The 27,049-nt window shown below is 37.1% G+C and overlaps 1 protein-coding gene across 2 annotated transcripts in view; it reads right to left on the bottom strand.

Moving 5' to 3' along the window:
- Positions 1 to 385: 385 nt before the first annotated feature.
- Positions 386 to 27,049, bottom strand: part of VWA8 (von Willebrand factor A domain containing 8) — a 181,776-nt gene continuing 155,112 nt past the window's right edge. For both annotated transcript variants that reach the window (XM_027720277.2, XM_039382906.1), the window contains 8 exons: positions 24,179 to 24,287; positions 23,289 to 23,445; positions 20,553 to 20,661; positions 14,682 to 14,807; positions 12,687 to 12,845; positions 6,087 to 6,185; positions 4,652 to 4,890; positions 386 to 2,254 (listed from right to left, as the gene is read on the bottom strand). In XM_027720277.2, coding sequence (XP_027576078.1) covers positions 2,146 to 2,254; positions 4,652 to 4,890; positions 6,087 to 6,185; positions 12,687 to 12,845; positions 14,682 to 14,807; positions 20,553 to 20,661; positions 23,289 to 23,445; positions 24,179 to 24,287 — 1,107 coding nt within the window. In that variant the 3' untranslated portion in view covers positions 386 to 2,145. The remainder of the gene's footprint in view (positions 2,255 to 4,651; positions 4,891 to 6,086; positions 6,186 to 12,686; positions 12,846 to 14,681; positions 14,808 to 20,552; positions 20,662 to 23,288; positions 23,446 to 24,178; positions 24,288 to 27,049) is intronic.

The following is a 27,049-nucleotide window of genomic DNA, read 5'->3' as shown; positions in this document are numbered from 1 at the left end:
TTCTATGGGCCCATAAAACATGAACTGAAAGACAACAGACATATTCTGAAACAAAGAATAAAACCAAACACTACAGAAGGGTAATTTTAAATAGCATGAAGTGAAATATAATTTATAGGGATAATCAAACGAAAGGTTCAAAATTGGATTTACTGCAGAGTTTCCCTTAAATAGCACTAATTTTTTTATTATAAAGATAGCTGCATGTATTTTACTGCATGTAAATCTGAGATGAGAAAGTTTATCCACTCAAGTCATCTAGAAAGCATACAGTGAACTTGCTAATTAACTGTAATAAAATCCTTCTTTTTTTCAGGACTGCTGGCAATAAAAGCAGAAGTGCTGAAGGAATTTCCATGTCAAAACACATTAACTAACAGCCTTATTAATATGCCAATTCTTTATTGCATTTAGTACCTCAGCATAAGTTTATGGGACCAAGGTATTTTTATTTTGAAGTGCACTTCCCCTTAGCAGTAGCATCTGTGTGTATGTGTGTATACATGCACTTGTCCCACACAGGGATAACCTTCTCAACCGTCTCCTCCCAATTCCTTTCTCTCCAAACAGGAATTGCATCTTCAGCCTCTTTGTTTTCACATATATAGCTATTATAACAATACTAACAAGCCTTTGAAAAATGTCTTCCATCCTCTCATCATAAAGAGTTTCAAAGCTGATCAGACTTTATAACACATCCTAAATAGAGCACATTTTTGATGCTCTGGTAAAGATTTTTGCTGCAGGACTGGTGGAGTAGAGAATGACCCTTTAAAACACCAATGGTTGTATTTAACAAGATCAAATTAATTTGCCTCCTCCCGTCCAAACATGCTGCTCATGGTGCAGTTTGAGCAACTGTAGGATTAAGAGAAATATTAGAAGAATTGCAATTCCTCCTTTAGATTTTGATAAGTAGTCTTCCTGAATTTTCTCCTATTCAGTTACCCTTATATTAATATCAGCAAAGTATCAGCAAAGTATCAGTTTAATTAAATCATACATTTAATTCATCAAGTATTCCATTGTTCCCAAAGAACTACAAAATATCTCTTTTTTGGTAGATAAAGAGTACCATCTCATGGGGCCAACCGACTGAGTTGCAAAGTAAGTTTTGTAAAGATTAACTTGGATGTTAAATATACTCTAACACAGACAGATATCTTGCTACAACAGATGTTTGCCTCTTCCTTTATAAAAAAATAACTTATTTTCTCATGCCTAAATCTCTCTTCCAGTTTCATTTTTAAAAGACCCAAGAAAAACAGACCATGAATGAGCTTTTTGCAAAGCATTAGTAACTTTTTTGTCTCCAGACATAAAAGTCACCCCCATGTGCTGAGGCCATCCCAGGGATTCTGTACAACAGTGCAATGGGACAGCATAATCAGCCATGCAAAGGAGCTACTGCAGTAGCTCCCTCCTTGGAAACACTGGTTATTGTGTTCTTAAGACCCTTTCCCCTTACTTTTCACAGGCAGAACTGAAAAAATCTATTTTTGTTTTGTTTTCCTTCTTAAAAGGCACTTTCTCTAGATCTGACAACTCTGCCTGATCAGATAATGAATGTTTACATGTGATGGTCATTGTTTCCAAACTGCTCCATTGTTCTCAGCATCGGGGTGAAGCCCTGATGCCCCTCAAGACAAGAAAGCAACAGCAGAGGAAGGAAGGGTTTCCTGCCTGACGAGAGCAGTCCTGTTTAAATGGGAGATGGAGTTAACCACCCATTCAAACGTATGCGCGCAAAACACTGAAACAGATTGCCTGGCTCTGCCTTGCATAATATTACCAAATCCCAGTGAACCGTATTTAATAAGATAGGGTGAGATGACACTGTAATGCTGGCAACATGGCATGCAGAGGAATGATCACAAACTGTCCTTTATTTGTTTGTCCCTCCGGAAAAACATTTGTTCTGTTGCCATCCTCTGCCCCTCTGCATTTCTTTGAATGTGCTAAGTCAGTTGAGAGATTTTGGGTGAAAATTTACAGCCTGGCTGTCGTGTAGATTTGGGTTGCTTTGCTGATTAGAGAACAGTATGTATTTTATTAAGAAATGTATTTATCCTCAGCTTTAGGGTTTATATCTGCAGCAGGAGTGGGTTTCTTCTTTAAATTCACACACCGTGACATCAGTGATGCTTAGGCACTTGATAACATGGTAGATGTGAAGATCTGCTGCAAAATCTGGGGGATCTCTTTGGTATCCATGGCAATAAAAGACCGACCTGCTGGTAGCGTCCTCTGCAGCCTAAGGAGCAGAATGAGAGACAAGACACAATTACCATCTCAAATTATCTTCCCTACCACAAACCAGGGTTCCTTCAGAATGGATGTTTTCCTTTTGCATACCTTCCCAATCCACGCCATTCACATCGCTGTAATAATGCAATTAAAGGTTTGGGAAAGCAGCAGTGGGAGGAAACAGTAAGAGCAGCTAAGGCAGAGAGATCCTTTCAGCTAGACAAACAAGAATGTTTCCAGAGATTTCTATCCAGGTCCTCTTTCTGACACGCCAAAACTCCATTTTGATCAAGGTATCAGTGATCCCATGAGGTGTCACCAAACTGGCTTGCTGGTGGCAGCTAGAGATATATACTGGAAATGAAGACACTTTAAATCGACTACCATGAACCCACAGCTCTTTCAGTTCAACAGTTCCAGTGATTCTAAATGTACTCTTTATATTTCTTCTCTGAGATTGCAGCAGATTAGATGGAAATGTATTTTTCTCTCAATATTAATCCAACACATTTTTATTCACAGCTTAACCTCCCTTAAAAAAGTTAAGCTAGATGCACGTTACAAACTCCATCTCCCTCGCATACAGTTAGCAAGCTTGGGATTTATTTTTCACTGCTTTTTAAAGGAATTTATGCTCCACACCATTCCTCCAATACTAAGCAAAGTCTCACTTTTAAAATTAGTAGTTAAAAAAGCAGCAACAGAGAATTTCCTTCTCCTTCCCCCACAGCAGTTACAGGAAGGCTTTGTCTAATTCTGGACTTCCATGTACATAGAAATGCATTTCAGTGACAGCATTGTGTGCATTTTCCATACCCACTGAACTAGGCCATTATAAGATCTCTTACACAGCAGGACATGGTCAATGCCTTTTTTTTTTCTTTTAATTCCTAGCAAAAGTAAAAGGACTTTCTGTAATTATAATATTTCAGAACAGATTCTCTTTTGACGCATAATGCAGCTCTGATGTACAGACATGCAGCCACAATGGTGGCTCTGCAGCTGTATCTTTCAACCCTTTACTGATTAAAATTATGTACTGAGGGCCAATTCCCTTTGGGATTTCTCTCATTCTGCTCTAGTTGAAGACTCAGAAGCAGAAAAGACACTTGATATATGTGGCTATATCAGACTTTTGCTGCATGTACTTGTCCTCAGTGGATGTGGAGCCTGGAAGGACACCTGGGACATAATTTCCTTTTTCTCCCTTGTGCCCAAACAATTTAAAGTGAAATTATGTAGTAGAACTAAACCCAGACCATTAAACTTCAGCTTCTTTTGTTTTATTGTCTTTTTTGTAGGCCTACATGCATTGGAACCACACACTGGGCAATGACAAAGGCATCCTGTCTCTGTTACGATTACATAGTGATATTACATACAGGGATAGTGCACATCCTCCAGAGTAGGATGGCTTCAGTTGCCTCCTTTGGATGCACAGAATGCTCTCAACTAGCTGGCCACAAGGGATGTCTGTGGGACCCACAAGCCAGTCTCCTTCCTGACACAAGTCAGAAGCTATCTACTAGCTTCTTGCTAGTAGATTATTAATATTATTATTAATAATAGTTATTATTAATAACAACAAAATATTATTAATAATAATAATAATTTTAAAAAAGGATGAAAACTTGGACATGACCTGGCAATGTGCCCTTGCAGGTCAGACATCCAATTATAACCTGGATTTCTTCCATCAAAAGAAGCATGACCAGCAGGTCAAGGGAGGTGATTCTGCCCCTCTACTCCACTCTTGTGAGATCCCACCTGGAGTGCTGTGCTGGGGTCCTCAGCACAGGAAAGATATGGACCTGTTGGAGAGGGTCCAGAGGAGGACCACAAAAATGGTCAGAGGAGTAGAACACCTCTCCTATGAAGACAGGATGAGAGAATTGGGGCTGTTGAGCCTGGAGAGGAAAAAAGTCCAGGAAGACCTTATTGAGGCCTTTCAATAAAAACAGGGGGCTCATAAGGATGGAGTGAGACTTTTCACCAGGGCCTGTAATGATAGGATAAGGTTTAGCAGTTTTAAAATGGAAGAGGGTAGATTTAGATTGGAGATATGGAAGAGATTTTTACAATGAGAGTGATCATGCACTGGCACAGGTTACCCAGAGAAGTTGTGGATGCCCTGTCTCTGGAAGTGGTCAAAGTTAAGTTGGATGGGGCTTTGAGCAATGTGATCTAGTAAAAGACATACCTGTTCATGGAAGGAGGATTGGAATAGATGATATTTAAAGGTCCCTTCCAAAGCAAACCATTCTATGATTTTACAATACCACAATCAAAACCTTAGTGCAGGTTAGCAGGGTCAACTATGCCAAACTTCACTGCAATAAAATCATAGTTTAGATTTATGACATACGAAAGCAAATGGTATTAGGCATAAAACAAATGTACTCACCTGTCTGCTTGGTCTCCCAAGGATCCTATAAATATGGCGAAAGCATTGACTTGAGTATTGGTGGTCAAGACCTGGGCAAACCTTGAAGGCTGAATACCGTATCGTTCAAGATTTGCATCACTTAAGACGATAACGAAATACTCATCAGCCTCTTCCTTGGCAATTTCACGAATGGCATGCTCTGTCCCTTCCAAGGTGTGGTCTCCACTCATGCAGAACTGAGCATGGGCATGCATAGTCTGTGTGCACAGCATAACCACATGGAAATACGTAAGATGACTTTAGGAATAAACATTCATTTCAGCTAGCACAGGAGGGAGTAAATACTCAGTTCTGCTGTATTAGGGGATGCATCGGAAATGTGGGCAGTACTCCAGGTACAACAGAAGATGCAGCTTTTTGTATATAATATATCATATCTTAAGACAGGCAGCACTTCCTAAAAACACAGTGGGTCAAACAATCAAAACCCACACATGGACCTAATTAGACTGGGCCTTAGGGAAGGTAAAATACTTCGGTCAGCTGCAGTTTGAGTAGCTACATTCCTATGTATTTAAGGAAGAATTCAGGGCTTAGTTTCCTAATACCATGACCAGCTCCTGTCTGTTCATAATTTGCACTAGACTTCCAAATCCTAGTAGTGTCACAGTTATTATAAAATATGTGACTTATAACAGTAGCAGTCAGATTTAAAAGTTATGAAACATTCTGTTTGAGCTGTTATGAAATAAATACACTGTTTTCATTGATGAAGCTGTTTCCCATGCAGAAGGAATATTAGACATTACTAAATCCAGTCCTTTTAACTGAAGTAGCTCCCAGTCTTTTTAAAATAATTTTTGAAGGAAACTCGAATACACAGTTCTAACCTATCAAGCTGCCAAACAGGTAAATCCTACAATATACTCAATTTTTCTTCATCCTAGCACAGTAAAATTTTGGTGAGTACACTCACTTCGTGATTGTGATTTAACATGTTTTCAATCCAGCATTGACACATTTTTCCACTGCTACTGTGATACATAACTTCTTGAAGGTGCCAGGCTAAATTGCTGACCTGGGACCTCTCTACAGTTCAAATTAGTCACTTGTGCACTAATAATATCACCACATTGTTTAGGCAGAGCTACCTATATCACTATATAATGCTTGGAACTTCCCCTATCCTTTGACAGATAGTCAAAATAACACATTTATGACCACAGCAGTCCAGAAAAAGGTGTACCCAGCATCTACTATTTTGGCATTATTTGTTTTCTGCCATGTCTCTGAAAGGTCCTGTTTCGATTTTATGCAAATACACAGATTTTGCTTTCTTGTCTTTCTTTTATTTTACTCTCCTCATGTTTTGTGTTCTGTGACCCACCCACAATTTTATCTTTGCAGTCACAAACTCCTTAATTATCCAGCATCACTTATCAGTAGGATTTACCTTAAGAATCTCTAATCTTTGCTTATTGTTCTTGGGAACTTTGTCACTCCCAACCAATGCGATGTTGAAGCCGTCTCCTGAATGTCCAACAATATCGTACTACAAGAAAGAAACTTCATCAGTCATCTGTTAGTCACAAATGGCACTTGGGCCACAATGATATAAGACAGATCAAAGGCAATTTGCTTTCAGCAAGAAAACCCATATACTGTTCCCTGCTTCTCTTTATGAGCTGCTTAAGAAAACTAATTGCAATTTCTCACTGACATGAAAACATGGGAAAGAATTTCTAAATAATGAAATTAAAGAAAAGTTATTTATTTCCATGGTCTGTTTTCACATCATCCCACCAACTGCAGAGCAGTGATGTGTAAAATCGAGACCTTGCCCTCTCACATTGTCCATGTTTTTTTTTTAAAGCAGTAATTTTCATCCTCTTGAGTCTGACAAACAAGAAGCACATTGTTTGACAGTAGCTCCCATGTTTGATGAACCTTTTTTGTGACCTCATTCTGCTCTTAAAAAAAAGGTATTACAAGCTGCCTTTTTTGAAAATCAGCACTTCTTATTTTTGTGCATAACAGATCAAAGCCATTGTTGACGGTAAGTAGAGAAGTGCATTCCAAGAGACTCTGTATGTTTTCCAAGGAGATGGTGTGCACATGATTCTCCTGTGAAAGATGCTGCAAAAATGACATATAGAACTGTAATAGTTCAAAAATCGCATTGAACAAATAATGCAATATTGGGAATGTCTCTGTTTTATGTGAGAGCTTAATTGTTGTTACATGAAAACCAAGACAAGTTGAGTTACAGCAAGGTCCTGACCTGCCCTTTGTGTTGTGGATGTGGCAGTCACTCCAGGGAGAATTCATGAGCAGGACAAAAATGGATTTAAGAGCTCTCTACACCAACCAACAGAGCACAGTGTACAGATCCTGAGCCCAGAGAGACCTGAGCTGGCAATTCCTCAGCATGAACATGCCTGTATTTCCCCCGACTAGCTGGCACAGACCTGCATTTAGTTGACAGGGAGCCCTTATGCAATATTTTGCCTTTCTGTTTTCATTTTTTTCATGTACTGTTACAGATCCCTGCTGAGTTCACCATCCCTAATTCCCATATAATCATTTCGTAAAAGGCAGGTCTATTCCTCAAAGTTTTTCTGTCTTTTCTTCCCTAATAAAAGCCACTTTATTTGGTATGTCAGGTCCTAGAGAGTGGAGAAATGGCATTCTTTATAGACAAAGCTCTTTTTGTTTCCACATCACTAATTCGCTTAAAAATATATCAAAAGAAAGCTATAGCTGCTGGAACAACACTTTTAAAGGTGACACTTCCCTCTGTGAAGCAGCAAACGTGCCACATACTATAGATTATTTCACCCAAGGTGAGATCATTTTATGACAGCCTCACATAACCCAGACTTCCTCCTTCTAGAAAATTTTTATATAATCTAGTCCCCATACAATCCCATTTCTTTCTGCTTTGTTGGCTTTTCCCATTACTGTTCTCCTTTTTTCTTCCATGTCTAGTATTTACTACTCAGCCTCACACAAAGCTTCCAGTCTGACACGTGTTTTCTCTTCAAAACCTATTTCTTATCACTAGTAACGTCTCAGACTCTCTCTTTTCTGATGAATATAAAGACATGGCAAATGAAAATATACAGATTTTGAGAATAATGCTGAGGTTACATTCAGCATACTTCCTAATTAAAACAAGAATAAATCCTGTTTAATAAATCCTGTTTAATAAATCCATTCATGCACACAAGAAGTGTGTGCATGAATGTTGTTTTAAAACCTAGAGATAATTCAAATCAGAGGAACTAAATAAAGCAGAGGTTTAATGGAGCAGAAAATATACAGAGCTCATGGTCCTTATGCAATGTCAGAAATCTCCACATGTCTTCAGGGCAGGCTCTTAATTATAAAACCTTGCACAGCCTTTGCTGAGCAGTTTTGTATTCAGCATCACTTTTAAATCGACAATTTTGCTATGTAAAGCAAAATACTGTCATTCTCCTGTGTAAAAAGGCTGAAGCCTTTGTAGAAAGCTCCTTTCTGGTTTCCTGGTTGTCTCACACTGGGTGTCCTGGTATCAGCTCTGCCATACGGAGTTTATGGGAATAGGCCAAACTTTGCCATTTGGGAATATCGTTTTGGATCTTGGCATATACCAGTAACAGACCAACCTTTCATCTCAAAAAGCCTGAGCATATGTGACAGACTGCTGTAGCTCCTAGAGGAAACACTTGATGTTGACCCTACAGTTTGGCCCCCTCCACATTCTTGCATAAGGCGGAACATACAACCTGGGTTCAGGCAAGACGAGGCTGAAATGATCTGAGTAAACTATTGCAAGCATGTCAAGGCGTTCACCTGGGAACATCATGGCCCGTCTGCTCCCTTCTCAGCTAGCTGCTTATTATTCTTTGTGTGTGCCCATGCATGCACTGAGTACCATGCTTATCTTTAACAGATGTCATCAGTTTCCTTGTTTCTTTGCTGACAGCTTACTATGCTAGTTGTGATTTAAAAATGTTTGGTGAGGCAGCAGGGAAGAAAAAGTGGCTGTTTGCTTCATCCTGACTGCTGCATTCTGGGTCAAGCAGGGCCTCCTGAAAAACAGAGTGAGATCCTGCCATGCTGTGGAAGAGAAGAGCTGTGGTCACCAGCCCTCCCATGCTGGTCCTCATGGTCCTCTGATCCCTGTGGAAGTTAAGTCAAGGACCAGGAGTAGCCAAAGCCTAATGAGCGTGAAGTTGGTTTTGGGCAGCTCAGCTCCCCCAGCTGTGAGGTTGAGTGTATGTGCCCCAGCAAAGGAGGGGATGGGAATGTAGCTGCACTGACTTGGATTGACTTAAGTCAACATAGGACTGCTGCCTGGGAGATCCTCCCTGGGAGGGAGAGATGGGAGTAGGCTCACAGTCAAGCTTTAGAAATGACAGAAGGGAGATGTTTGCTCAGGGGAATGTATGGAATCTGTCACAATTTAGGAATACAGAGTTTGGGACAGCAGTAAAACTGGATCAAAGAAGCTCACTCTGAAAGGGCAAATAATTTAAACCTCTCACCCAGCTTTCCTTGCAGTAAATTATTACCTCCTGATTTGCATTCTAGCAAATGAACCCTTAGTGATTTCATATTATCTTGGTGCAGTCCTTGTAAAGAAAAGGTGCAGACAGCTCCACAGACCTGGTCAACTGGGAATCCAAACACACGCAGGCACTTTAAGACTTTGTCAAAACAAGTTTTCTTCCTTTGCAGTAGCTAAAGATGAGCACAGAAGAAGGGCCTTTGAAAAGCAAGGATCCAATCTGATGGTTTTTTCTCATAAATTCCCTAGGAAAATTTATGTGGATGGAGTTACCAGTGAGAGAAGAGCTGTGATATGATCTTACTCGGAACTGACTTTTGTTTTACAAAATAGATTGCAAGCAAAGACGCTCAGGACAAATCCAGCAGCAAAATACATGTTTGCCATAGTGAAGACTTAATTGAATTCACATATTATTGTGGTACACAGCGGCTTGTTTTCCAATAGCCTCAGGTATACTGAGACAAGAACCGCTCTACTCAGAGCTGAGTACACAACATATAAACATGTCTCTTGAAACAGCATCATTTTATTGATCTCTTTCCATAAGGAAAGGTTAAAGCAATCTCTATTCCACTGTCACATTTTGCACTGAATGGATGGGTGCTGCTGTCTAAAATGGGTAAAACGGAAGACTTTGTCTTCTGCAGCTGCCATGCCAAAAGGATTTATTTCTAAAGGCATTTAAAAAGCTGAAGGAAGATGTCTGCTGAACGTAAAAGGCAGTGTGAATTAAACAGAACTCTGCTGGAGGGCTGGACCTTTATAAATTCATCTCTTCTTTGGACAACACTAAACATTTTTTTTCCTAAATTTATTTCAAACCTTTTTTTTTATTATTTAAAAGAAACTATTCTGCCAAGAATGTGGATCATTTCTCCTTTTCCTGAATTAGCAGTGTTGCCTCCATAGTAGATTTTACAAACGCTAAATGCTGAAACAGGTATATAAAATCTGCAATATCCCTTTAATATAGCTATAAATAATAAGTCAGGCTTTTCCTACCAGTTACATAACAGGCTATTTATTGAGTCACTTACAATATTTTAAAGGCTTCATAAAATTGCTGTTGGATAATTCACTGGACATGCCTCCTCAACCTACCATCATGTGTGCAAATGATGGTAATCAGGGGTGATATAAAACCATGCAGTTTGAGACAGACATACCTCAGATAAAATAAAGAACAAACTGCCCTTATGTACAATTTCAAACAACTGGCACCTAAAATAAGATGTTCTAAAGATGAACAAAATTTAAGCCTGCAAAATAGCTTGCTTATTATAACATACATGTATAAGTGATGCATCCACACATTTAAAGGGGCCAAGGGGCATTCGTAGGAACATACTTAACCTCCATTATTAGGATAAGACTGACAATGTGGCTTATATTATCTCAGTCACTCTCACTCTTTCCTTTAATAAAGCACTTCAGAGGAAGCGCGAACAGATGACATTGGAGGAGGGCTTTGAAACATGGCTGTTAATTTAAATGGATTTCCCGACTGTGCAATGGGTCTCCCGTTTCCCCCTTGACAAGGAATGATTCACTGCCTGCACTTATGGGAAACAGAAGGAGGCAGGATGTCCCATGCAAGCATAAAAAGCGGACAAATACCTGCTGGCACTTGTCTGTCCTTTCATGAAGGATAACTTTCACTACCTGCTTGGTACAGTCACATACCCAATACTCAGCTCTTCTGTATAAGAAGGCAAAGTATTTTCTACCTTCAGTCATGCTGTTAAGACCAATGAGACAATCAGCATCATCCATGACAGCAAAGCGTACCACTCATGGGGAAAGCTCAACTAGTAGGATAAAACAGCCAAGGAAAAGTTCATATGACTAATTCACAACCATATTTATTAGAGAACTAAACCAACCATCATCAGAAAAGTGATCTTGAAAGCCAGGAATTGCTTTCCAGAATTTGCACTGCAGTTAGATAGCAGAAGGGAATTTTAGTTTGTAAAACCCCTTTGCTCAACAAGCCTGATGATCCCGTTGGTTCAACACATTGTACAAGAAACCCCTCAAATTTGCAGCATATATTGTTGTGACCCTTGCAGGCCTTGCAGTCCAAAAAAATTTACTTTTATAAAACCAGTCAAGAAAAGGATAAGGAAAAGAAAGAAAGAAAAAAGGGATAAACTGCAGATTTCTCATTGCACACTATACAGTTGTGTGTTCTTCTATTTTTTTCAAATGGTTCCTCTTTTAGATATGAGAAATGTATGCTATTTTTGCAGACATACCAAACCTTCAGCTTTGTACTGAGAAAAATCAGCAGCATCTTGCAGATTGTCAACTGTTTTACAGAATTGAGTCAGTGATATTTTAAAACAATTACAGCATTTTCCTCCAAGAGGATAATTTTCTACCTAGCCTATTTTCATTACATTTGCAGGAATGCAGTGACTCTAGGAACAAAACTACAGTTTCAATTTGTTTGCAATTTTGCAACGTGCTCAGTTTAAGCAAGTTTAAAGGTGAGAAAGCATCACTGCCAGAGAAGATGGGAGCATGTGCCTCATTTCCTTAGGAAAGTAGCCTAAAAACAATGCCTGTCTCCTTTTATAGCCTTTTCTGCTGAAAAGTAAAAGTCTGAGTGATTGTACTTAAGAAGACATTCTAGAAGCATACACCTCCATATGGTCTGATTTTGTATATGAGATTCCATGGAAGAGCAGAAACCTGAAGGATTATGTTGTTGGTGGAACAATGTGAAGTGGACCTCGCTGAATTGATCTGGACTATGATTCTATTAATTTTGTTCAGGAGATTTTACATTTGCTTTAGATGCATTATAATTCTTATGTTTGAGATGCTCTTCAGTAAAGGTATTGGGCATCTCTGTTCTTCCATTAAACACTGAATCTGTCCAGAACTAACTTGAGACTGGCCATTAGTGTTTTCTTTATGGTTAAAGAAACATGCTCTTAACCTTGTTAAGGTTTATTGATACAAAAAGGGTATTAAATTTATTTACATTTCCTTTGCAGGCTACCATTAAATAACATTTGGAACTAATATCTTTCAGTACAAGAAATTATTTTCTTGCTTTCAGATAATTGGAAGAGAACACAAATAAGGACAAAGAAGTTTGGTCTTTTCCCATGATAAAGTACTGTTGTGTGCACTCTGGGCAGATAGAAGGGCAGAGCATCTTTGCATGTCCTGAAGCTTATATTCACTTGTGTTCTGTAGGCTTAAGCATTTCTGCTCAAAGAAACAGATAAAAACAGAAAAAAGGAGCAAATCTCACTAAATTGAAATCTTAAAAGTCTTAGATTGAATCCTCCCCTACTGAAACGTGTAATGTTTCTTATCCTTTCACTAGTATTATTTTTCAGGTTGCTAGAAATAGATTATTGTCTTTATTTCCTTGTGGGAATGAATAATGCTCTTTGGCTAGACTGCCTGCTGAAACATTTTTTCCACTGCTCCACACAGCCTGTGCAATAACCACAGAGTTCCTAGCCCAGCTGCAATTACCTTGAATTTGTGTTCATAATTCTCAAAAGCTTCCATGACCATGCAGACAGCCTCCATGGAGCGTTCCAGCCGTCCATCCACCCCATTGAAGCGGTACATGCTGCCAGAAACATCCACCACCAGGCGCAGGCGTTTGGGTTTTTGCTGAGGGCTCCCAGGCTGACAGGGAAACACAACAGAAGGAACCCCAGTATTAATGGGAAAGCTAAACATCAGTAGTAACAAAACATTTTAGAAAGTGAACCCAATGCGCTTTGTGAAGCTAGAAAATTGTATTCAGCAAACACTCTTTTTTTTCTTTTTGTAAAGAACAAAAAGATTTTAACTTTGTTTTTATTTCAAACCAGTTCCTTGACAGATACCTTAGCTCATTCTTTCCCTTCACCTTCAATGACTGGAAACAAAATACCTCAAAAAATTCCACACATTTGTCAGGAAAATACTTTTTCTATTTCAGCTTTGATTCTTCACATTTTATTTCAGCATAAGAGACTCTCAAATTTGCTCTTTCTGCCAAGGCCCATAATGGAAATGCTTTTCCTTGGCTTACAGTACTAACAGGGATTCGTATAAGACTGTAAAAATTTGTCTGCTGAGGTTAATAACATTCCAAAAATGTTTGAAATCTTGTTCTGATTAACTACTAGTTTCTTCTTTATTCTAACGGTGAAATCATTATTTTTTCCTGAAAACAAATCCCATCTGTTTTAACGATTTTTGGCACAGTACATTTAAAGTAGGTGTTTTATTTAGCATGCAATGAGATGTGTCTGGATTCAAGTATGAGGCTATTGAAGATGATCTAGCAAAACACCCAGTCACATTATAAACAAATAACTAAAATTTTTCTTTTATCTGTAAACCATTTGTGTGCTTTATTCTTTTAATTATTCTTTTTATAGGCTGTGGCATCCCTGCCCTCAAAAAACATAAGGAAAGAGAAACCATTAAATCAAACATTTATTTTGGTTTTTATGCACAAACTTAAGGCATCTGGTTTTTTTTCCTTATTGAATTATTTTTACAAAGCCTTAAAACTGATACATAGACTAAACACATTTTGAAACAAATGAGAACTGAGGCTTCAATCACTTTTCCCTTATTGATCTTTCACACAGGCAGTGCCAAGTCCCATAAATTGTTCAAAGCAATAGACATCAGAATCAAACAGCATAAAAAATAATACCAGGGATTCATCAAATGCGGGTAACTGATACGCAAAAAGATGCTGTACTCAGTTATTAAAAAAAAAAAAATTCTTTGTGTGGTTAAAAACTGCAATCTGTCATTAAGTATTACTGTTAAATATTATGTACTAGCCCCACAAGTTTTAGCCAGGTTTTGTTGGTCTGATTCAAGTGGTTTCTCTGTTCCTGACTCACATAGGTTTAACCATAATGCCTTCTAAGGAATGGCTGAATTAATCCATTGGACAATCAACTTTGTCATATCTTAACGGCTTTTCCTCATATTTTTTTTCCATCATAATTTTTATTATTGCAAATCTAAATATCTGCAGAAGTTGAAATTATTTGCATACCATGGAATAAGGAAAAGACATTTGCAAACCACTCTTTTTTTTTTTAATTTCTAGAGTATCAGCGTATCTGTTAACAAAAATTAAATTAGTGAGAAAATATCTTCCTTTTTTTTGGTAAAAACTAACAAAATAAATGTTTTCTGCTAATTGCCTTATGGTCATTAAAATACAAAATAAGAACATAAAAACTGTTTCACTGGATCAAAACTAAGCACTGCCTAGATCAGTGTTCTCTCTCTGAGGGTGGCCAACAGGAAATATGCATGTAAGACTATAAGAAGAGGTAAAGCAAATTTTCCATCCTGTGGTTGCCTCTGTATCAGGGACATCTTCTTCTGAGTTTCTCATCCCTATAACTCACTCAAACTCAAACACAGATACTGTATAGCCACTATGAAACCAGCAAACTGGTTAAGCTCTTCTCCACCTTTCCCTGTTTCTTGTTGGATACTTACTTGTGGCTCAAGTTCTCCCCGTCGTTTATATATGGCTTTTTCTCCTGTCAGCCCATCAATGATTTTGGCATCATCTAGCTCTCCAACAGCTTGGTGTCTCAGCCATTGTCTTTCCTTACCCTTGGCCTACAACAGAAAAGAAGTCTTACGTCACTCAGCGATGTGAGTGTATGTTAGACAATTTAAGACCTACTGCAGATCACACATGCATTAATTTTCTTTGTAACAATGTGATAGTTTTGGCATAAGTCAAAGAAATCCAAACACATGTTCATAGCTGTCCTGTTCTTCTTCTCTGAAGGAAAAATTAACACTGACAAAGAACACGTTCCCTCTGTAATTTTGTCTTTTTTAAGTTGTTAAGTTGTTAAGGGAGTTTAACTGTGGACTGCAGAAATATTAACTTTTCTTTTTTCAAATATGCTGAAAATCTGTGTAGCAAGCCTGTTCAGAAATACATACAACCAGAGGGACACACATAACTGACCATTTGTTATGTATTCTCAATCCAAGCAGCACAAGAAAAAGTCATTGGGTGACTTAAATATAAAACTAAGCAGTATTCACCTTAGGCAATGGTAAATGCTTTCTTTTAAAACAGTATTAATAATGAACCAGTTATATATTTAAAAAACCCTACTTTTAAAATCATGGTACTCAAAAGACAGTCCATTAAATACTTCTTTTGTTTTAGTTAAAGGGACACTAGTTATCTACAGCCTGACTTGATGAACTTGCATTACAATCCAGGAACTCAAATATTCAGGGTACTCCTATCCACAGAGCACGCAATGCATATTGAAGACTCAATGTTATAAGGAACATATTTAAGAATGTTTTCAAAGGATAGCTTCCTCATGGTTCATAATATGTAATTTCCATCTAAAGACAGTAAAGTCTGTATATACAGGTTTCATCATTTATTTAATTTCTGTTTAGATCTACACGTTGAAATTGTTCACCCTAGTAAGGATGCACATCCTTGCTGATTCAGCAAGGAAAGACAATTTTGAATTTACACACATATAATGCTTTTGCCCTCTCAGCAAATTGTTGGTTACCAATTGGAGGAAAATCAAATATCCAGCAGGACACAGACTGCCTTAAACATTGGTTTTCAGGAATGAAAAGCAATTTCTCTCTGTTGAACAGTTAGTAATTTATGACAAATCCTCAGTGAACTGCAGGCCTGGGATTTGAAAGGATAAATCTGAGTTATGTATGCTCTGAGCAGGCAGATAATGCCTTCTTAAGGCTCAGAGAATCTTTGATTTTGGGTTAAAATTTATGAGGTTTTTGTTTTGGTGTGTAAGATGAAGGTGTTCTGGACTACAGCCTATTGTCTGTAATTACTCAAGAGTAATTGACTACTTGCCTGTGAAAATAAGTGGGCAGAAAGACTACAAAACCACAGAAAATGTTTTGATTAATTAATTTTAGAGAATTTACATAGCTATGAAAAATACAGTTTTTTTAATTAGGTAGTGTCAAAAGCTTTACAAATGCTTCCTGATGGGAGGCAAAAACAATGCTGATACATGGAAATCACTGAAGGGGAAAGTGGAAAGCATTTCTTAGGTTATGAATTCAGTCAGTTGTGTTCTCTGATACACTTCCATGATGCTACAGTCAATCTCACTTCAACCAGCTTTGGCCGTAGGGCATCCATGAGTTTCTTTGTACCACCAACTAGTAGTTTCCACTATCATTAAATATGCTTGGGATGAAAGTTGAAGTTCCTTCTTCCATAGGATTGATTCCTTTGTTGCCTTCAGAGTTGTGTAATATCACAAAGAGACACTCGCAAACTCCTGGTGACTTCTACATCTCCCACCAAAATGTTGCACTGTAGGGAGGTTTCCTGCTGTGAAAAAGCCAGTGGCAAATTTCAACACTCCAGCTAACCACTAAAAAAGTGCTCCTGGAGACAACATGCTGCTGAGTAAGCAAAGCCTTTTTAAAATGAATCATGTACCTTCCAGGGTGATGCAGCTGAGATGACTTTGTTCTTAGTCATCTTAACCACTCTAAGTACTGGAAAAGAGGTAGATCTTTAACATTTCCTTAGCACTGGTGTTTTGTCAAATTTTTGTTATTAGCCTCCTTTCCATAGGCAGTAGGAACAAACAACAGAAGATTATAAAGATTCAGCATCATTGAGCAAATAAATTCTCAACTAGTTTCACTATTCTTTTCACTGCCAATGCTTTACCTTTGTGGCTATTTGATGTTCAAGGAACAGCAGTGTGAGAAGGCTTTTTACTACGGAGAAAGTTAAAAACAGTTTAATACCTTTTGAAGCTTATGCAACAAAAGCCAGTATTTGAGCTGAAATTTTATTGGAGGAACACAGAGTTGACATTCTCTCCTAAAATAGGAAAGAATGCTGACAAAATCTGATCTAACCTCTTTCCAAAATAATGCTAAAATTATTTAGGCTACTTAGCACCTGCCTCTTCCATGCAGAATTCCTCTTAGGAATTCTTAGAATTCCTAAGAGTTTATTTCCTCTTATAAAAGCTGAAAAAAAAATTCTCTTAAGCATGTGTGTTATAAAATGCGCAAATATTGCATATAACAAAGAAGGTCCAAAGGATTTTTAATATGTAATTTTCACATGTTTAAAACCAATATAAATTTAAAAGCACTTACAATTTTAAGAGAAAACTAGAACTAATACATATATATCTTCCTTTGATATTTGACAAGAAAGGGCATACAACACATTACTATTTCAATACGCTGCAACCATATAGACGAAAAAATATATTCATTGTGTTGCTTTTGAAATTAGAAAAATGTGCTAGATACCATATCTTATCAGCATGGGAGTGGCCGATCACAATGCACCACTGCAGTAATTCTTTTCACTGGAAGCATATTCTTTTCACAGGCATATTTACAAAAAACCCTGCAAATTACAACTGTGATGTCTGTAAATGTCACAGAAGAAGATGTGTATGTGAAGTGATCACATCTAAATATGTAACTCGTAATGATATGGGATGCTATGAAACACTGCCAGTTGTGGTCTGCATTTGTTTCTGGGAGAACGTGACACAAATGTTCCCTTAGCTGTTGAAATCACAAAACTGCTACTGACAGGACACAGGGGTTTTCACATTTTCAGTTCTCTGAGCCATGTTTATTCTAGGACTGCCACTATTTTATTCTTGCTGCTATGACCAGATAGTTCCCACATGGTCTAAATCAGACAGAGCCCAGTAGGCTCTGTTCCAGTGTGGGGACCTACATGAAGCTCAGAAGCTAAAGGGACAGTTGCCCCTGATTCCTTCTGTAATAATCAATTAAGAGAGAAGTACTTTCTGGAAAGCAAGTCACCTAACATTTAAGAAGGCCTTTCTGAGTTACTGACTGACCATAACCTTTTGAATCTGTAGCTCAGACAGACAAGCTTTAGGAGAGAGAGGAAGGCTCATCAGTGACCGGATTTCCTGGACTTCTGGCTTTGCTACTTCTACAGAAGATAAACAAAAACCTGTAAAGTTTTGTTGATGTTGTTCAAAGATCTGATAGAGATCAGTGAGTTATAAAAAATAAAATGAACAATGAAATTACATTCTCAGACTATATTTATGTATCACTTTCAAGGATCAGTCTATTCCAAACATCTGCTACTACTAACTTTTGGTGAGCTATCGACAACTGGACCTGAATCCCAGACTCTCGATTCTGGGAGGTAAAATTTAACCAAAGGAACATATTTTAAACAAACCCACAAAACCAACAATAGAAAGGCATATGTTGAAAAGAAAATCCAGGTTAAATAAACATGGGCACCATATATCTATTATGTAAACAGACTGAGTTTGAAACAAAGTAAACTCAAAAATTTTTAAAAAGCCAAGTGTGTTCTCTACTGAGAAGGTAATTTGGGATTTTCATAAAGTTAAAAGACACAGACATCTGAGCTGCAAAGTTTACTGGAATGGACTGTGTCATTGGCTTCTTATTTGAGATATGAGGAATGTCTGACTGGTAACAGAAAGAACACCATTCTAGCTGAGAACCCGTGGTGTACATAGGGCTAGCCAGAAAAAAAGAGGCACGGTTCTTCATCAGGGTTGAATGAATTACAATGCTGAAGAATCCAAATAAATTTTTTCCCTCTCAAAAAGATCACATGAAATTTGCTTGGACTCAGCTTTCCTATTAACAGAAGGCACTTTGCAACTAAGTAACTCCTCTTATCATTTATCTTAATTTTCCTACTGCATCTTCTAATAAAATCCCTACCAACATCTGTATAAAAATTTAAAAAGTTAAAAATCTGCTTTCACTATTGCTCTTATTCTGTGATCTAGCTTTTCCAAATTCAGTGATTTGTTTCTTTCATCATAGATTCCGTTTACTAATTCTGTGGTTAGCTATTACAGATTTTGGCAGGAAGTTACTACAGTCTCATAAAATACTGAGGCTTATAAGATTTTGCCTTGATATTAAAATGACCTTTCTAACAAAGTAAGAGAATAGGTCTCCTTATATTAAAGTATGTTATATTTTGATTATGATTAACATGATCCCTGAATGTAACACTTTTGGCTCCAAGGGATAGATAAGGCAGATTAAAAAAAGACTTCAAACTGAAGATTCACTTATTCATTTCATACTCACAGTATGCTTCCAATAGTATGTGTGCTAGAAACATGGTAAAAAAAAATCTAGATATAAACGATGTAGAAAAATCCTGAGACTTACATCCAAATTTTTCCAATAGAAACCTGTCTATGTCCTGTACTGAGACACATATTAAGAGCATGCATCATCTACTCATGTCCATCTTAAATGTTCATTATGTCAGGAGTTCTCTGAATTGATACATTCATAATAAAACAGGCTAATAAAACTGGTTCTCTGCGTATATATGCGATGGTAGTAATGTTGTTGTAGCTACAAAGGCCTAAAGATATAAGTAAGATGAAGAAATGTTACCCTTCTTGCTTGTAATACCAGGGGATTGAGTTTCTTGACCCATTTGGAATCTGTTTATCATACAAAGTAATTTCTTTCTATATGTCAGTTTTATTGCTGAAGACACAGCACAGTGACTAACTAATAAACTAAGGTATATATACACTAATGGTTAGTAGTCTTCAACAGAAATACTTATAATCAAATATATCTTATAAGGAGTAAATTAATTTTCCTTTAATTTTCACTGAAGATTAGCAGATTCCTCCTAGAAACAATGCACTTTCAATTTTATTTACCCTGTATATGAGCACTAGTATCAAAAAACCCCAGGAAAAACACCACATCAATTACCATAAGAAAGGCAAACTGGTGGTTTTGATCTTAGGAGATTTGGGCTATACCTATTTTCATTAGCAAGAATCAAAAACAAACCTGAGAAAAATCCATGTTTTCAGCTGTATATGCAGTAAAGCACTGACCTGGAGTGGGTGTCTCTTTTAATTTACACTGGAGTGGAGCGTTTCTTTTAATTTGTACTGGTGTGGAGTGTCTCTTTTAGCATTTGCGCTTCTTAGTTAAAAAAAAAGTCTTTTGGACAAGAGGTAAAGACAAAGACTGTGCTCTACACACCTTCATAAATTCTTTTCATACTGTATAGTAGTATTTTCTTTCACAAAATTGTGCTCCTGAATAAGTAATCTCTGGAAGTTGTGGTATGGGAATACTGTAACTTGTAGAGATGAGCACTGGGACCCACTTATAAGGTTCTTTTAAATTAGTAATATGAAACTGTTTTTCCCAACCATGATTATAACCTGAATCTGCTTTTAGCCTCAAAGTATGATCACCACACAGTAACAGAATAGTAGCAGGATAGTATTTGGGGCCTAATGTAATGACCTCAATGTGTTCCTTAATTAGGGAATCTAAGATTACCTGCAGATTATCTAAGATGATGCGGAGTGACTGAACTTGGCGTCGAACTGCTCCGGAGAACCTTTCGTAAGTTGATGCATCATATTCACTCATCTGAATCTCTTTCAATCTAAAGCAAAGAACAAGGAGCTAAGAAAACTTAGCTTAGAAAACAAGCATATCTTACATTTATTTATGTAAACCGAAAGTTTATGTACTTGATAACAGGGAAATTCAGATGGCAACAAGCACACAGAAGAGACAAATTAAAGAAGTGGTAGCTGCTTTTGTGATTTTTTTGACAAGGCAGGTGTTCACCAGTGTCTACAGGGATTGAATCACATCAAAACTTATTAAAGTTACTAATCCTTCTACTTTCTCCTAATCTGCTTTAAAGTTTGAGAAGTAAAGCAGATGTCCTGAAAAGTGATCAAATTCAAAAGGTTTTATTGGCTCAGGTGTTGCTATGTGTACATAAAAGGATCATGAGTGTCTATTCATTACTTCACTGTCGGAGCATTTTAAACATATCCTGATTCCTGCTTTAGCACAAAAGTTAAGTAAAGACACACTATAAAATCTGTCCCTGAAAACCTACAAATAGTAACTGTCTCAAATAGTTATCTTTGTGCTTCATAAAATGAAGAAACCTTGAAACAAAGAAGTTTTAAATGAACATTAACAAAAATGTACTCTCCCATACAGAAAATGAGTCATGTCACTGAATACCTTCCTGTCTAGAGAGCACAACACCTGCACCATGAAACTAGATATACGCTTTTTCTATAAGTTTGCTCATTTCAAGTTCTGTATCATTCTTCTTAGCATTGTAGCTAAGCAGATCCTGCTAAAGTGGTGACATTCACAATTGGAATGTTATTACAGAGGTCCAACTGCGAAGAACTGGCAAGGAGAGAGGTGGATATGCTAGGACTGTGTGCTGTTCCATATTGTCCATGACCCAACAACATGTAGCAAGGCAGCAGTTGTGCATCTGGCTTCTCTACCATCCAGCATGTGGCTGGTATCAGTCCTGAGCAAAAATATATTGGCCTATCTGTGCCCAGCTCATTTCAAACAAGCACTTCATAACAGCATAATTTCACTCACGGTGTTTTGAAAATATTGATTTTTAAATTAACTGTAAATGAATAGTAAAGTATGTATAGGCTAACTATATTTCTAATTACAAGTTTTTTAATACCGTCACAAGTTACTTGCCTGGAACATAAAGTATATGTGAAAACTACTGTTTAGACTACTCCTTCAATGACAATATTAAAATCAAATATCAAATCTTTGCTGTCTTTAGTGATTATGTCTTTTTATATTTAAAATTTTGTACAGTCATTATAGCCAACATTCATTAGAGGCAGGAAAAGGGAACTTTCAGGCCTATGCACTTAATTTCATGGATCCTGCCATCCGAGTTCAGCATCTTCAAATCTATGAAGAAAACATTTTTTTCAAACAAAAAGAACCTCACACACAGTTTTACTTTGTTAAACTCTACATCAATTCCCACTAAAAGCTAGTTCAGAAAAATACCATGAAAAATACTGCCTCTATTCAAGAGTAGCTGCTAATTTCATTCTAGTCAAATAGGGCAATTTAAAATGTTTATGACAAGAAATATTACCTAGCCAAGAAAGTAATCAATAATTTTCATATGAAAATTCTCCCTTCCAGATAATCCTGTATAAACAAAACAGTGAAATCTGCAGTTTCCCTTACGTTTTTTCGTCAGCCTGAGGACTCCAACCTCCTCCTCCCTGTTCTTAACTTTTACCTGTTAGTTCCCACAACTACCCAGGTAGTACAGAACAATAATTCAAGTCAAATGTGGTTTCGTAATAGGCTCCATTTACAGCTGGTACATGCCAGCTCACTTGGTTTTTGCAGGACATAAATTGTTACCTCATGTACAGATAATCAGATTTTACAGGACACAGCTGCACTGTTCCCACAGCATGTAGCGGTATCCAGGAATTTCCTCTAACACAAATTTGCTAAATGACCACACAGGCAGGTAGAAATTCATGAAAGGATGCTACATGTGCATATGGACATATGCAAAAAGAGATGTACATTATCTAAGGCCATACAAATCAATTGTTTCTATTACGAAGCAGCTGACAAGCAATTTGGAAGAGTGGGGATGCTTTTTTCAATGCAAATGTACCAGAGGTTGACTAGACAGTTCAGTTGGTGGAAGAAATCTGAATCTCAGTGCACAGGCTGGGAAATAGTTCATTAGTAATCACACATTACACTCATGCTGGGAAGACCTGTTGTTCATGTAAAAGTGCCTGCTGAGGCTTAATAGTTCAAATCATCTCAACTTTTGGCTAGAGACCTTTCAAACAGAAGAAATTTGCTTGCAATGGTCCATTTTGAAAGACATTTCTTAGGTGATAAACTCCTAACAACATACAATCTGGATTCATCTTAATTCACAGAAATTTTCATATGGTTTATCCCTTTTTAAAAAGATAAATATTGACATCACTCTCCCTATCCACCTAGTTATGTTTTACTCTACCAAACCACACAGTCATTTTAACAGTGTAGCTTAATTCAATAAAACATTCTATACATCTTGTCCAGAACAGCTAAACCTGTGCTGGTAAGATCTGTTAAATGAGAATGAACAGGGTAATGTAGCTGATAAATGCAGTTAAGATAGAAAATTCTTTTTAGCTATCTTTTTCAAATTCTTCTGGGAAACGGAAAGGAAAATAAAGATTTTCACATTACCTCTGTTTAAAGGCCTTTTCACCCATCTCTCGAGCAGCCCTCTTAACCTCTTCAGGAACAGCATCTTTTTCAGCCTGAGATACTTGATAAACCCTGTGGCCTGCATCCAGTCGATATGGCCCACCTTTGCCACCTAACCCAGCAGTGTCTCTCCCACCTAACATGGTTGAGATAAAAAGATCATTAAGAATATGCATTTGATAATAAATAAAAACACATTCTCTTTAAAGCTTCCATTGCCATATCTACAGATGTTCCAAAAATGCTGCCAACAATCCCCAGTAGAAATATTTTTTGCCAAAGATTTTCAAAGCCAAACAGCTATCATGGCAAGGAAGAACTCCCATGGAATACTTGTGTTTATAGTCCCTTGTGACCAGATTCATAACGGTTTCTACCTTGTATAAAGGGGACCATAGAACTTATAAATCTTGTACATCTCCTCAAAGCTCCTGGTCCTTAAAGCTACTCATCCCTAGAATTTGTTGGTTTAAACTGTTTCCAAACCACTTTATCTAGTGATCACTATTATGCCCTTTTAGAACTAGGATACACTTTCTGTGTACTTCTTGCCTACACTACCTAAATTGCTGCAGCTACAGGGACATCTAAAAGGATGGTAAATGGCTCAATCTAGTTTCTGTGGCTGCATGTTTTTTAGTTCTCTGTATGACCAACGAAAAGAAACAAAATCTAATTGAAGAAGAGATCTGCTATATACAGTTTAAGTTAGACACTGCAAGTATTTATTTTCACTGGCAATAAAGCAACCCTGTATTGGATAAAATAGCTCTAGGCAGAGGATGGTTTTATAAAACCATTTTTGACTCACACAGCATCTCCCTTAGATATCTGGCAATAATGCATTAAAAAAAACAACAATGAAAAACCTGTTCCACCAGCCCACATATTTCCACCAACATGTGGCATGTTGTCTGGATCCACTTTTCCATGTTTAGGGGAACTGACATCCAAACCACTTTCCCTCTGAATGGTTATCTGTAAAATAGATAAACAGAGCTGTAAATATCTCTTATAGCAAAGAAAGAACTCTAACAATCTAATAATATGATACTAGGAGTGTTGAAGAGCTATAGGACCAGCAACATTCCACCTGAAGAGGACAACAGAATACAGCAGAGAAAAACAGGGCTCCCAAGTGGCACACTAGACCCACACCCAACCTAAGATGGAACCCTCAGTGCATTTAGATCACATCCACACTAGAAAAGCACTTGCTGATAAATGCCTAACATAATTCGAAATCCCCCTGTAGACAGAATCACCTGCAGTTCGAACACTTCTCACAGTATTGTATATCCATAGCACCATACATCCATTTACACATTTCATGCACAGTTGCAGTTCCATGTTCATTATTGATGGGTAGATTGATCTTCCTTTCATGAACTAAAGGGACTAAAGAAATGACGTGCTCTTCTCTGGGATTCGTTCAAATGACACGCTCACGCAACCCTTACCTTCCCTGCCATGACCACAAAAGTCTACCGAGGTGGGTTTTCTAGACCTGCCTGCTGACAGCACTTTCCCCATTGATTCATGGCACAGCTGAACACCCAACAGCTGTCAGATGGTCAGGGCTGAGTCACTTTAGGCTGGAGATGGATTTAAGTGGGTGACTGAAGGTAAAAATACTCCTTCCCATTACGAATTCTGAGTCATGTAGTGAATCAATGATTCATGTGTAAACTGCCCTTCAGTTATGAATCTTCCATAATTTAATGCCACTTAATTTTTTTAAAATGAAACTTAATGACTGAGATGGAAAATTAATGTCTCTAACCACTACAAATTAACTTTCTTCTCATCTACCATAGTACATTTAATTCTCCGATGAATTTGTGTCCCAATAACTACGATTTACTGCCTTCTCAAAAGTTCACCGGCATTATCAGGGTTTTCACTGTAGTGCAGTTTAATCCTTGAATTCACTGTCTTGCAGACTCAACTCCACGCTGACATGAATTCCATACACGTTTTTGAACTGAAAACATGTTCTCTAACAACTCTGTCTTGGCAGCTATTCAAAACATAATTTTCTTTCCATTTATAGAATTTATATCAATTCAAAGAGGTATGTACAATACATCCTCTGTAAACCATTAGTCATGAGTGTAAAATCAAGATCTAATCTGATAAATTACATTCATTTAACATTTGTAAAGAAGAGAGACACTTAACCACAACAGTACGTTACCCTTAGGGTTATATACATAAACCGTTCTTTTTTTATAACTGGTAGATTTAAAAACTAACAGAAACACAGGTCAAAAATCACTGAACTTAGTTTAAAATAAACCTATAAAACCAAAATGGTAATGTCAGCCTCATGAATCAAAACAAAATATTATTCTGTAATGCGAAACAATAAAATCATGCAAAAATTTTACAGGTTCATGCTTCTGGGTTTTTTATAGAAGGTTCTTTATTCTGCAAAAGGAAGCTCTGTGAAACACACATAACCATAACCAGTGATGCAAATGTCATATTCTATTTTTGTCAAGTTCTTCCATTGAAAAATTTCACTAAACATTTTGAAATACAAGCATTGTTTAAATCTTAAAAGTTCTGTAGACAATAGAGCTTTACTGCTCATGTGTCTTTCTCACGTGTAAGTTGTTCACAAATAGTTATTTTGCAACAGTGTTGATCTGATTAAAGCAGGTATTTGTAAATTTGAAATGGCATATGGTTAATAGATAATATTTTATTTTATAATGATTACTGGCTTTCTGTTCTTAAAAGGACAGTACATCCAACATTTCATTTCTGTTAAAACTTGGAAAAAATTTTCTTGAGAGAGAAAAAAAGAAATAAGGGGTACAATCTATCATATCTTAAGAATGTGATCTCTTCATTACCTTTTTTTATATATAGTTAATAGCCTACTGGATAAAATAATTGTAAATTCAATGACACTAGAATGGAACACCACCAACAGATGTGTAAATGTCATGTAGGTCCATTGCAGCAGTTTCATTAATTTACTTATTTTTTAAGTCTCATCTGTGCAGACAAAAGGTAGAATTCTGCTAACTCTTAATACTTTAACAACCAATTTTTATTAGCACTGGTTTGCTGGGGTAATTATTTTTTTAATTTACAATATACTTAGAAATGGCATTACATTAGCACACTGTAGAATCCTTTGAAGAAAATTTTCTGAATGTGCTTTCCTGTTTTTGTTTTGAGCTCTTAGATCCCCTTAGTGACTTATCAGGCTTTTCTCCTTCCCATTCCATGTGTTTTCAGGCAATTTTACAACAAACAACTTCTCTCTCCTCTGCAAGCGCTTCTATAAACTAAAAGTTAGACTAGCAAATATCTATACTAGAATTGAAGATATATTTTAGAAATAAATAAACAATAAGTCACTGAGCCTTGACATGAAATCAGAGAGAGCATGAAGAAAAAACTGAAGAGAAAAACTTCTGGAAAATGATACATTCTTCAGTGCGACAAATATAAAGAGATGGAAGAGCCATAGATAAGTCACTCCTCTAAGAACTGGAGGAATTAATGACATTAGAAAGGTAGACTTAAGGGGTAGGATCCAAAACTGGAGGGAACTGAGAAACTGAAGGATAGTCAGCAACTAAAATCTAGTTTGTCTTGCTTGAGAAAGAAGACAAGAAAAACAAGTACTAAAAGTAGAGAAATGGCTCAAACAAACCTAAAATCCACCGTAATTTTTCCATGGTTGCCTGATTGGACTTTCTAAAAAGAGTTTTCTCTTACTG

The sequence above is a fragment of the Pipra filicauda genome, unplaced genomic scaffold (genome assembly GCF_003945595.2).
Source record: "Pipra filicauda isolate LSUMZ 115617 unplaced genomic scaffold, ASM394559v2 scaffold28_size6257848_pilon, whole genome shotgun sequence".
Classification (NCBI taxonomy): domain Eukaryota; kingdom Metazoa; phylum Chordata; class Aves; order Passeriformes; family Pipridae; genus Pipra; species Pipra filicauda.
The sequence above is the reverse complement of the archived record's forward strand: the minus strand, read 5'-3'. Positions and strand labels throughout refer to the sequence as shown.